Genomic DNA, 13,546 nt, shown 5'->3' on the forward strand with positions numbered 1-13,546 from the left:
GAATTTTTCTGTTAGTGTTACACTTGTTGCTGTTTTAATTTCTGTTTCTCTTAGATATGTTGTTTTCAGTGTTAAACCTATTTCCTTTACAAATGAGGGTACTTTTGTCAGTTAAGAGGTTTAAATACTTAAATACTAATCTCCAGTACATAACTCTTTTATTTCTCCCACCTTCTTCTAAAATATTAGGTTCATGGATGTTTTTCTTAATTAATTATGTAATCCAATAGTTCACATTCCTTTTCTACTTTTTCCTCTCAAGTTTGTGACATTTAGGAGAAGACAGACCAGTGTTCTGTCAAAACATGTGGTATGTTTCACCATTAAGAAAATCCTTCCTAATGCTTATACATTGTTGGTTGCCTACCTGTTATTGCTTCTTTTTTTAGCAAAATATTTTAATTTCTCATAACTCATTTAATTTGATTTTTGTCTGATCCTCAGTCACTGAAGACCTGTTTTTGTAGGAACCAATTTTTACTCTATAATTATGTTCAGCTTATTCACAATTTCCAATTTTTGTAGGAATGGATAAAGACAATTGTAAAACAATTTCTATATTAATATATAATATTAAATCATACTGTGAAATTTTACTTGGGATTTATGGTTTATAATTGTAATGTTAGAGATTATTTGGATTTATTTAGAATGCTGAATGAACCTATGGTTTATAATTGTACTCTGTATAATATCCCACATTACAATTACAAACTACAAGTTAGTTCACCAATCTGTATAAATCTAGGTCATATCCTACTTTACAGTTATAAACTACAGGTTAGTTCAGCAATCTATATAAATGCAGGTAATCTCCCACATCACAGTCATAAACTAGTTTGTTCAGTAATCTGTATAAACCTAAGTAATCTGAAGCACAACTATTATAAAACCATGGGTTAATTGAACAATCTGTATAAATCCGAAGTAGAATTTCATGATGTGATCTAATATTATATATTATTATATAAATTATTTTAGAACTTTCTTAATTTTAATTAGTATTCCAGAAGTTTCTGGATTTACACTGTTTTTGGATTAGCTTCTAGTATATGAACTTAATGTGGCCTACTTCTGTTTGAGCAACCTCACAGTAACAGCCCACTGAAATTAATGGAGTTCTGTTAATATTTTGAAAGCTAAGTTTTTATTCACTGGTACTTGTGCTTAGGGATTCTGATTTACTAAATAACTAATGTTACTTTGCAAAGTCATTATAAGTCTAATATTCAAATTTATTTAAGTGACAATGGTTTATGTGGATAAGATCATTAGAAATGCTTAGCTCTTGTATTTAAGTTATTTAAACATCATAAAATACTTATAATTTAAAAAGTAATTACGTTTTGTAAAAAAAAAAGGATAATTGTGACCAAATTTTTTTATTAAAAACATTTTATGACACTAAAAATATTGTGTGATAAACAAGGCATAATAAGACATTTTAATGTACTTCTAATAAATCTGTTATTATGTTCTTAATGCATGATGATATCTGATTCTGAAACTTCTAAAGAATTATAAACATAAGGTGTTTTATATATGTGAAAGAAAAATAGGTTCTCAGCTTAGCTGAAAAGATTAATTTTTATGTTTTTACTTCACACTGTAAGGGTTGCCAAGTCAGTATTTTATGTGTTTTTTTAAAAATACTAATGTTGCAAACATTGGTCATAATATACATATATGGAATATAATAACATTGCACTTTGGGACAACGTGAGATCTACTTGATCCATCTCAGCTGTCTCATATCTAAAACTATTAACAAGTAAATTTTAAAAATACACTTAAAACCAACCCTTATAGATATACTTATCAAGCTTTCTCTTTAACCCTTTTGCAACAGGTCAGGGCTCAAAGGCCATGTCATCACATTTGTTGACTTGCATTCAAAATTTTATTGAACTACTAATTATGCCTTTGTCAATATGTTTGGAATCAAATTATATATAAGTTAATTTCTTAATTTAAAAATAAATATTAAAATAACATTTAAATATAGATATTAAGATAGATTTAAATCTAAATGTAGATCTAAAAATAGATATAAATATAGATATTATTGAGTCCCATGGTATGTTCAATGCAGCACTGTTTAAAGTTGAATATTTTGATGTCAAAATACTAAGTCTATAATTTTTAACAAATTAGGAACTCAAATTACAAATGCAACCAAACTAGAATATAAAATTAGAACCTCATATTTTTTTATTTTGCTGAGATATGGTTTATGTACTGAATCATACACAGTGGTCCCATTCAATTATTTCTGTGTTTTTGAAACAGTCCCTTATATATACTTACTTCAACATATGACGTGAATAACCAATCAGCAGCTTACAATGTCCTCAGAGTGATTTTCCTTGTCATTTTAATATTTGAAAATGCTACAATATTCTTTTGATCCAAGATTTCAATGAAGTAAGTGTTGTTTTTAGTCTGCTTGAAGTTTCATAGTTTTTAAAATATAAATAAATGTTAGTTACCAAGCTTAACAATTTTGTAGTGGAATTCTATGGTGTCTGTGTAATTATTTATAATTTTTTGGTTATTGAACTATATATATCTATATAAAACCTAAAAAAATTTTCTTCGATATCCTCCATGTGCAAAATTTTAAAAGGCTTAGCAACCTATGTCCACTAGCAACTGAGTTCAGAGGTTATAGCGAGAAGAGATAATTGTTTGCTTTACTTCATGATTTATTGTTCTATCTTTTAAGAAAAACAAGTTTAATAATTTATTTCTAAATAGTAGTATATACACATATATAATGTATAATAATTGAAGTGTTACTATTATAAATAATAGTCCACTAAAACACAGCCAAGACAAAGAAGACTGAGGGTCAGTTTTATATTACTGGATACATAACAGGAGGGCACATGCACTGTGTCAATGCAATTTATGTAATGTTAGCTAGGTATGACTTGCAGGTGAATATAATAAAAAATAATACATGTGTATGTAAATATATAATGTTACCATACTTAAGCTACTTAGACTAAACATTTGTATTTTTGTGTTGTATGGTCATTCCAGCATAAAAAATACATAATTTATATTTATTTCCTGATTTTTTTGTGAATGGATATAAGGTTGGTTAAGTGACAGACTCCACATGATTAGAGTATAGAAAATAATATAAAATATAAAGTGTAGCTGAAAACAAGCATTTTAAATGTATTTAGAATGTTTTAGAGTTTATGTAAATAATATTTAAGATTTTTGGGACAAAGAATAGTTTTTTTAATCATAATATGAAATCACTTTGCACTCAGATTAGAAATGAAACAGACCATTCTCATAAAACAAATCTTCAGTAAAAATATTTCATTAAAAAGTCTGATTTTTTGCATACAAAATCCTCGTAATCTTTACTAAAAGTCTACCATATTTTGTGAAGATACACATCTCTATCAAAAGTCATTGTGCAAATACTTAATGTGTGCAAATGTGTAGATGAACTTGTGTGTATTATACAGTCTGTTGCTAAAGGGTTGACTCAAATTAACTGCCTTCACAACTTTCAAAGTCAACCCATTCCAAAGACCAACCACCCTACTAGAAAAATAAAACTGTTTTAGCAGAAGACTCCTATCCTGCCAAAATTTAATTTGTTTCATGATCCTTTTGTTCTCACTGTTAAGTTTTTTAAAAAAAAGTGACGTATCAACACTATAAATTCCCTTTATAGTGTTAAACACTTCAGTCATATCCCCCTAATGCTTCTTTTCTCAAGAGAAAACAGTATGAGAGATTTCAACCACTTTTCATTACTCATATGTTAACCCCTCCATTCCATTCACCTATTTAGTAATCTTCCTCTGAACTTTCTCCAACAATTCCAATGCTCTTCCTAAAGTAAGGAGCTTAAGACTGAACACAATACTCTAAATTTAGCCTAACTAGTGACCTATACAATGTAATTATAACCTGTTTACATTTGTGTTAAATATTTCTGTAGGTATAACCTAAAATTCCATTTGCCATAAAATTAGTAACAGCACACTACTTGGATGGCTTAAGAAGCTAATGAACTGTTACACCAATATCTTTTTCTAGCATGACACTGTTGGGATTATTCCGATCCCAATTATGATAACCAACATGCATTTTCTTATGATTAAAATCCATTTTTCCAACTCACTAAATGACCTAAAACCTTTCATAAATCAACAGAATCCTCTTTGCAGCTAGCAACACCCAGAACCTTAATATTGTCTGCAGATTGAAGTAATTTATTGATTATTCCTTCATCTATGCCAAATGAAGGTCTTAAGAACAAGTACTGAGGTACCTGACTTATAACATGAAACTAGTTTGACTGAAGATTGTTTTTAACAACCCTCTGCTTTCTCTCATCCAGCTGCTCTTCTATCCAGTTTGCTAATGTATCCCCCACAGTTATAGAGATTAATTTTTTACACTCCTTTTATGTTTTAACATTGTTTCACTCGGGAAAAATTTTGCCTCATAAATCTTTTGACATTCTTTGAAAAGGTTACTGCTTACGTAAATAAGGGTAAGGCAAGATTTTCCCTTAGTGAAACAACGTTAATTATCAAATAAAATTTTAAACTCTCTTAAATGACTTTGCAAAGCATATTTTATCAAATTTTCCAGAACTTTTCCCACAACTGATCTAAGACTGATGGGCCTATAATTACTGGGACAATTTATCTTCCTTGAAAAGAGGATTTACATTAACTAACTTCTAATTCTCTGGTATATGCTTCTTATTCAAAAACTTAAAAATATATTAGCAAGTGGCTCACATATAGTCTTTAATGTCGTCAAAACCCTTGGGGAAACATCTGGCCCAGAATCCTTATCATTCTTTCAACTTCCCAGGCATGGCCAGGTGGTTAAGGCACTTGATTCATTATCCGAGGGTCACGAGTTCGAATCCCCATCATACCAAACATGCTTGCTCTTTCAGCCATAAGGGCATTATAATGTGACAGTCAATCCCACTATTCATTGGTAAAAAAGTAGCCCAAGAGTTGGTAGTGGGTGGTGATGACTAGCTGCCTTCCCTCTAGTCTTACACTGCTAAATTAGGGATGGCTAACACAGATAGTCTTCCAGTAGCCTTGTGCAAAATCCAAAACAAACAAACAAACTTCCCAGTTCTTTCTTAATAAGCTTGGACTTTTAAATTAGTATGTTGTGGAAAGGCCTAAACTGATAACAACATCACATTCATATTGTGTGTATTAGTAATTTTTTTTTTAAAAGTAGTTTAGAGAGAATATTGATCTTATATATATTACCACTGTTGGAATTTCCATATCGTCTCAAAATAAACTCTATTGTGCTACCCTGTAACCAAAACATCATAATTGCCATTTAAATATTTGACTGTAGAGTTTGGTAACTGTAATGTCTGTACAGTAGAATGTAGGTGTAGTTAAGTACAATACTTATACACTTCTGTAAATCTGAGGTTTAGTGACTTGCATCTTTTTTTTTTTTTGTGCCCCCAAAAATAATTTTGTTTTGCACTTTGGGTTGTGATTGCTTCACAAGATTGAAGGGCAAATGTCCTTATTTGATATTAAAAGAGTATCCTAAGAGTTAGCAGTGATTATTTGCTTTTATTGTAAGTCTCTCACTTCAAAATTACAGTTGAATATTCCTTTTGCAGCTTTCTATAAAATCCAACAGACCAAACAAATTTGAGTACATAAGTGATGAAAATTTATATTTACACTTGCATGTAGAACTTAAATATTATATTTAAACAGTTAAATATAAAGCTTCGTAAAGCATATTTTCCATTTATATCTAGACCCAGAATAAGGTTATATTTCACTTGAATAAAGAGCCTGATAAAGTTGATTACACACAGACATAGAGCTGGATTAATATGGCAGCTACACACTTGAATGTAGAAATTGGTAAAATACTTTTACAAAGTACATTTGTAATGTTTAAGTGAAGAGTACCAATGCTAAAAAAGTGTATTTTTTTATTGTTAGGGAATATCAGGAGTAACATTTTACTAGAGTTCTACAAAAGTTAAAATTTTCAACAACAGAAACCTATTAAATAATAACATAAATAGAAATCTGTGTTCACCAGCAGTTCAAAAAATATGAGTTAACTGTTCAAAATAGATGCCTCTAAATCTTTATATTTGAGCTAAATATTCTATTATCTACTGTATCCATTAGTCTATTTGTAAAGAATTCAAAATCAATGAATGTTGAATACTAAAATATGTGTTATTGTTCACAAGTTTTATAACCAGAATTGTACAAGAGGAAACATATTGACTAATGCTATTAAATAAATATGCAACATTCTGTTTTCACAAGTAAATTATGAAAAACAACAAAACAACAGCAGCAATGAACATTTGACAAGCATCTGTACAGTAATAAACATTCAATTCTTGAACATTTCAGAAAAGACATATACCATCTTCAGCAAGCTATATTAAACAGGATAGATTATTAAAAATTTAAACATTATATAAAAATAATTAAAATACAGAATCAAGGGTTGAAATAAATTAATATACAACCAAATAAACAAAGGATAGGATAATGTAACAATATTATAGAAGTATTAAGAACATATTTAATTGCAGTGAAGTTTTGTTATTATTTAAAGTTAGGAGTTCATTTTTAATAGGTAAACATGACCTTATCTTTCTCTCTTCAATTGTCGTACTTGTTTTTTGCATTTCCTAATATTTGATCTTTTGTTTCATGGTGTTACTTTTACTTGACATTATTATTTTAGGATAATTACCACCCTGGCTTTCTTTCATAGGATTTTATTTTAAATCTTTAGCATGTTTTCATGAATTTAAATATTTATTTGTTTGTATCTAAATTTGTGAAGTGGGTTTATGACACAGGTTTTGATATAGTTAATACTTTATTCATGTATACATATAAACTTGTGAAGCAGTTTTAATGCAGTGAAGAAATGTCTTTCTTCTGACTTGTTGTACATTGTAAATGATAAAGTATTCATACAACTTCTAATTCATTATTTTTGGTTTTCCAGTAGATTTGGAATGTGAAGAATGTGGCAAGTTATATAGCATGACAAGTAAATTTGCATTCCAGAGGCACTTGCAGCAGCATAAGATCAAAAAACAGCATTTTAGTGAAAGTCTTAACAGTCCTGTAGAAACCTCAGGTAACAGTCAGAACCTGGACTACCAAATGAAACTTCGAGTTCGGACTTTTAAGTGTGTAGATTGTGGAAAGGCCTACACTGATAACAGCATTCTAAAGTGGCACATTCAGACTGTTCATAGTGGTAATTATTTTCTTAAAAGAAGTTTAGAGAAGTTATTAATTTTATTTATGTTACAAAGTGTGGTGTCTGTCTGATCATTCATCTGTTTCCTGTTTATAGCTGCCACCACTTCTTGCACTGTGTTTGAAAAGCTGTGCACACAGCAGAGTTCTACATTCACTTTTAAACTTATGGAATAAAAGGCTTGAATAATGTTAATATCAAGTTTTATTTTTCAAGCAGTATATTCTACACTAATTTGTTAGGAATTAATCAAAATATCATTTATATTTCAAAATGTGACATAACTTTAAGAATAAAAATGAAGATTTACTGTACGTTATTGTTGAATAGCTCTTGGCACTGTAATGCTCAGCAGTTACTTTTTACAGTGGACAGTAAGTATCTCAGAACCAAGAGTGCAGTACAGTTAATTTAAGTTGATAAATTGACTTAAACTTTTCTTGTACTTGGGATGGGTACATTTGCTGGTTCAAAACAAAAAGAAAGTTGGCTTTAAAGCTAATTTTGGTATTTAGTATAGTTTAAAGCTTTTTTTTTGTTACCATTTAATATTTTTCTATTTTAAATTGTAAGAGAATGCAGCAAGTTTATACTATTAGGTTTAAACTTGTATCTGATTTTCACTTTTAAACTGTTCAGTAAGCATGATTTTATGTTAACTTGTATATAGATTTTATTTACCTTGTATACTTGACATGATAATTTCTACATTTATTAAATGAATCTTAACCATTTACTTAGCACAGAACTGCCCTATAGCTCAAAGTAGTGGAACTTAGAAACAACCCCACATTGTCACTTCATTTTAAGAAGTATGAAACGTCATAATTTGTAGCGTAGATTTTATTCTGGTTCCTTACATACACTTCTTGTAGATGTTTCTTTTGCTTGTACATAGGTGGCAATATTACAGTAGGTACAAACCATTAGATCCCTGTTATTTAGCTTGTTTGTGACTTACATGGCATTTTAATTCACCTTATGCAAAGACAGCAGTTGCTCTTTAACTTGAGCTGTTAGTTGCTTGACTTTCACTATTAGCACTATTCACTTTCATCATAGCATGTCTTGTTTCATCTTTTTTATATTCTTCTTAACTTCTAGCTGCTATATTCTAATAAAATGATTTGAGTACATAATGGATACTACATGAGGGTCATTCCATGTCAAATCATCCAGATTTTGGAAAATTTTCCAGGTGACCCCTCAGAATGCCTTGAAAATTCACATGTGCTCATCTACCCATATAATGAAAAATTGCCAAAGATTAGATCAATATCTCTAAAAATTTCTGATTTACAGCCCTGTGCTATTTAGTTTTTTGTTTTTTTTTATATTGGCGAATTCATTTTTGGGCAAATTTGGCTGCTTAAAGCTGCAAGAGTAATGGTGGTAGAAGGCTGAAATTTGCTACACTGACTGAATTAATCTCACAGAATTAAAAAATGGTCTCAAACCAAGTTTATCTCTCTTAGGATTTTCATAGTGAGGCTGTAAAATCACCTGAAAACCCAAAATTGTAAAAAACATTGGTTTTACTTAATAAGCCATAGCTCTAAGACATAATATGATACAAAGCTGAATTTTTTTTCAAATTTCCTATAACATATCAGTTGATAAATCAGCAATTGTTGTAATTAAAAGTCTGTTAGATCTCCTGTAAAAAAAATGTAGTTGCATGCAACTTTTTATGATGTAGCTAAAAATAGCCCTACTTCAGGCCACAGTTTGACCATGTCACCAGTTATTCAGCCTTTTCAGATTTTTTACCATGTATTTTTATGTTTCTGAATCTGATCTACAAAAAGAATCAGGATGGTGTTCAACCTACTTTTTGAGTTATAATTTTTTAAAGTATCCTCTGGCCATATGTAGTTTACTTGAAAATAAAAACTTCAATTCAGGTGTGTTACTGTGTTACTGTGTGCAAATATATCCATACAATTTTGAAATAATTTATGAATCCCATTGAAATATTCTAATCAGCCTTTACCATATATTCTTACATCTGTGAACATGATCTTCAAAAAAAAATCAAGGTTGTGAAAAATAATAAATTATCACATTTTAAGTGTCTCTGATATGTACCATTGGGCAAAGGACTACATTCAGGGCATTTCTTTCTTTCTTGTCAATCAGGAATCAGTCCTGCAGAATTGTCTAAAGTTTGATCTACTTGAGCACTATGAAAAATGCAAAACTGTGGTATTGAATTTTGGGAATTTATCAAATACCCACTCTACCAACAAATTCTATATAAGAAGGCTATCAGATGATGATGTGTACACAGTTGTAACTGTTGGTAGTAGCAGTGAAAGTGATGCTGCAGCAGCTCAAATAGGGTCTAATGATAACAATGACAATTATCAGCCAGGGAAATATGTGGCATGCATATACAATCATGATTGGTATGTGGTAAACAAAAAAGATAGATCAGATGAACATTCTGATGTGTTGGTGTCATTTAAGAAGAAATCAAGAAACACTGTTCTCATGGCCTGCAAGGTCATGTAAAGATGAAAGCAGGATTCCTTTCCAACATATTATTTGTCTGATAAGTGCACCTACCGTGCAAGGCAGTAATGCTCACCACTATGTTCTAAGTTAAAGTGATTTCAAACTCAAATTTCAGAAATTTATTCAAGCTGTTTGAACAAAGCAAGGTTTGTTTGATGTTGTTAAGGCTAATTTATCGCCAAAGCAGTTTTTGAAACATTTCATTGTCACGATTATTGCAGTTTGGTGTGACTATAATCTTTCTCAGTTATCCCCTTTTGTAGCACTGTGCTTTTTGTGTCTGATTTACCTTTGTATTTATTATATTATGAATCTTAAACTCAGCCATATCTGCAAAACTGTAATGCATACACAATATATTTACATTGCCATGTGATCTAACTAGTTATGCCAATAAACTTGTTCAGAAATGAATTAATTATTTCTTGTTTTTATACAACTTCATTACTTAACATTGTGAAAGGCTAGTTAGAATAATGTAGTGGGATTCATAACATTTTGACAGGTATGTTTCAAAATTGTATGGATATATTTACACACAGTAACACACCTGAACTGAATGTTTTTAAATAAAAAACGTATGGTCAGATGATACTTTAAAAAATTATAACTCAAAAAGTAGGTTGAACACCATCTTGATTTGTTTTGTAGATCATATTCAGAGATGTAAGAATATATGGTAAAAATCTGAAAAAGCTGAATAACTGGTGACATGGTCAAACTGTGGCCTGAAGTAGGGCTATTTTTTACAGAAGATCTAACAAACTTTTAATTACAACAATTGCTGATTTATCAACCAATATGTTATAGGAAATTTGAAAAAAAATCAGTTTTGTATCATATTATGTCTTAAAGCTATGGCTTATTAAATAAACCAATGTTTTTTACGACTTTGGGTTTTCAGGTGATTTTACAGCCTCACTATGCAAATCCTAAGAGAGAAAACTTGGTTTGAGACTATTTTTGAATTCTGTGAGATTAATTTAGTCAGTGTACCAAATTTTAGCCTTCTACCACTATTACTCTTGCAGCTTTAAGCAGCCAAAGTTGTCCGAAAATGAATTTGCCAACATAAAAAAAATTAACTAAATTTTACAGGTCTGTAAATCAGAAACTATTAGAGATATTGATCTAAACTTTGGCAATATTTCATTATATGTGTAGATGAGCACACATGAATTTTTTCAAGGCATTCTATGGGGGTCACCTGCAGCCCCTGGATGATTTGACATGGAATGACCCATGAGTGCTGTTGGAGTTAATTCAAAATTATCAAAAGTGAACACACATTTATGACCAGAATAAATACAGCCATAACTGCATTAATTAGAAGAACATGATGGCAAATGCTTTGGCGCATTTAGAAGTTATTATTCTGTATATGTAAAAAAAAACAATAATTAATACACGAGTGATTTTCAAGACAAGCAGTCTCATGCAGGTAAAAATGAAAAGCTTATATTAGGTTTTTGTACTGATTTATTGTTGTTAGTGAACTTGTAAAATAAGTAGTTGTTTTTCAAGTTAATCAGCTATGTCACATTGTCTTTATGATATTCAACTTACATGACAATTCAAACTCAAAATGAAACTTGTGTAGTGCTAGAACAAAACACAAAATAGGCCTAAAGACTTTTTTTCCCTAAAGTTATTGATATTTTTTATATATATATGTCCCACATTTCTTGTTCACTAAAGGTAAAATTGAAAGGAGAATCTTTGATTGTCCATACCCTTTGCTTTGGACTACAGTTTTTCCTATTTATGGCTTATCAGCACATCTTAGGTCAACAAACCAAACAAATACATTTATACTTCTTATAATGGTGATGTGCATTGTACATTTATGTATGTTTTGAGTCCTTTGTATTTCACCAAACATTAACCTAAATTGAGTTAGATATGTGAATAATACTATAACGTTGCACTTAATTCATTGTTTGAATTATAGAGCAGACCTGCTGTTTAATGAGTATGTTTGTTACAGACTTCTTTTTTTATCAAATGTAAAATTGAAAAGAGAATCTGTGATGTAGAGACCTAATACATTTTTTCATTAGCTGTATCCTATACTGTGGACTGTAGCTTTGCTAATTCAAGGCATATTAGCACAGCTAAGGTCAGCAAACCAAAGTCTCTCAAAAAAAGACTAAAAAATCTCATTAATATTACATACACATCACCATTACTAGAGGCCTAACTGTATTTCTCTGGCTAGAAATTGGGTTTAGATACTCATGTTGGGCACAGTATAGATAGCTTGTTGTATAGACCTTTGTTCTTACCTTCAAACAAATCAAATGAGCAAATTGTTGAATGTTTATACTTTCATGTGCTTATCATTCCAGTTTATATTAAAACTGTATAAGTTCTTTATATTCTTATTTTATTATAATATTGCCTTCAGTCTATATAAAAAAGGTAATAATTCTTTAAATTTTTCATTTTCTACCATCAGTCACTTCCTTCAGTGTATGTGGAAACAGTTCCTAAAATACTCTTTCATACTGGGATAGTAGATTGGTGAAACTCCCCCTGAAATGCTTCTCATCAAATTACTTTCTGTGAAACAATGAATGGTATAAACCTGTCCTCTTAAAAGAAAATAATATTTTTATCTTGGAGCTTGTTAATATTTTCTGTTTCCTTAAGTATTTGTTTATTATCAATGTTTTCTTTCTTATGTTTGCATCTGTAATATCAGTATATTTGCTTTGAACTTACCATACTTGTATTTATGATCATTTTATTTACTGAGTAATGAGAAAAATTGCTTGTTTTTCAGGTATCTAAGTTTAACTCCTTTTCTCTAGGGTACTTTTAAAACATGACTGGTCTGTCATGGCTCACGTGTCAGTTACAGTCTGTTAGTTGGGACACTTAACTATCCATCTGTTTGATGATGGAGTTCCACAATCACGAAACAGGTTTGCTATATCTTTCATGGTGTGTCATAATGTGGTGAATAACCCCACTGGCTATTAGTAAAAGGGTAGTCCAAGAGTTGGCAGTTGGTGGTGTTGGTGAACTCCTTTAGTCTATTGCTGCTAAATTTAGGGTAGCTAACAGAGATAATGCTCTTTAACTTTGCATGAAATTCACAAACAACCAATCAGTTATTGATCTACATCCACATTTTTTTTAGCTTGTGTTAATAACAAAATCTGGTATTTTTAAAGAAAGTTTTAAATTTTTAAACAAAGTTGTCTGAGCAGATAAGATAAACAAAGAGACAAGCTTTTGGTTACACTTATTAAATAGAACACTATATACCATATGGAACCTTCAGACATCAGTAAGGATTAAATGTTAATCACACCTATATAGTTAGTATAGAATTTTCAACAATTATTAAATTGTAATGGTTGATCCAAATAAACTTCTTTTACTTTTATAAGTAGAAACAACAATATGTCACTTTGGTTTTTACTAGATTTATCAGTCCATCTTTTTATGTGTAGTCAGTTGTAGCCATATGTGTTTTCATAATGAGAAAAGTTGGTGCATTAATATTATTATTATTTTCTTGTAGCGAAAGCTGAAACTGATGAAGAAACTGGTAGGCCAGTGTTGAAAAGATGATAATGGGCAAGTGTAACTAAACATCTATAAAAATAGGTAAGTTTCAAGTTATTTACAGTTATGAGCTCTTTGAAACTGATGAAGAAACTGGTAAACCAGTGTTGAAAAGATGATAATGGGCAAGTGTAACTAAACATCTATAAAAATAGGTAAGTTTCAA

General features: G+C 30.2%; 1 protein-coding gene across 11 annotated transcripts in view; it reads left to right on the plus strand.

The window, feature by feature from the left end:
• LOC143225091 (uncharacterized) overlaps window positions 1–13,546 on the plus strand; it is an 83,406-nt gene that overhangs the window by 51,432 nt on the left and 18,428 nt on the right. For 9 of the 11 annotated variants that reach the window (XM_076453864.1, XM_076453865.1, XM_076453863.1 and 6 more), the window contains 2 exons: window positions 7,027–7,284; window positions 13,337–13,422. In XM_076453864.1, the coding sequence (XP_076309979.1) occupies window positions 7,027–7,284; window positions 13,337–13,386 (308 nt within the window). In that variant the 3' untranslated portion in view covers window positions 13,387–13,422. The remainder of the gene's footprint in view (window positions 1–7,026; window positions 7,285–13,336; window positions 13,423–13,546) is intronic. The other 2 variants (XM_076453869.1, XM_076453866.1) reach the window with 1 other exon arrangement.

This window comes from Tachypleus tridentatus, chromosome 9, assembly GCF_004210375.1.
Source record: "Tachypleus tridentatus isolate NWPU-2018 chromosome 9, ASM421037v1, whole genome shotgun sequence".
Taxonomy (NCBI): Eukaryota; Metazoa; Arthropoda; class Merostomata; order Xiphosura; family Limulidae; genus Tachypleus; species Tachypleus tridentatus.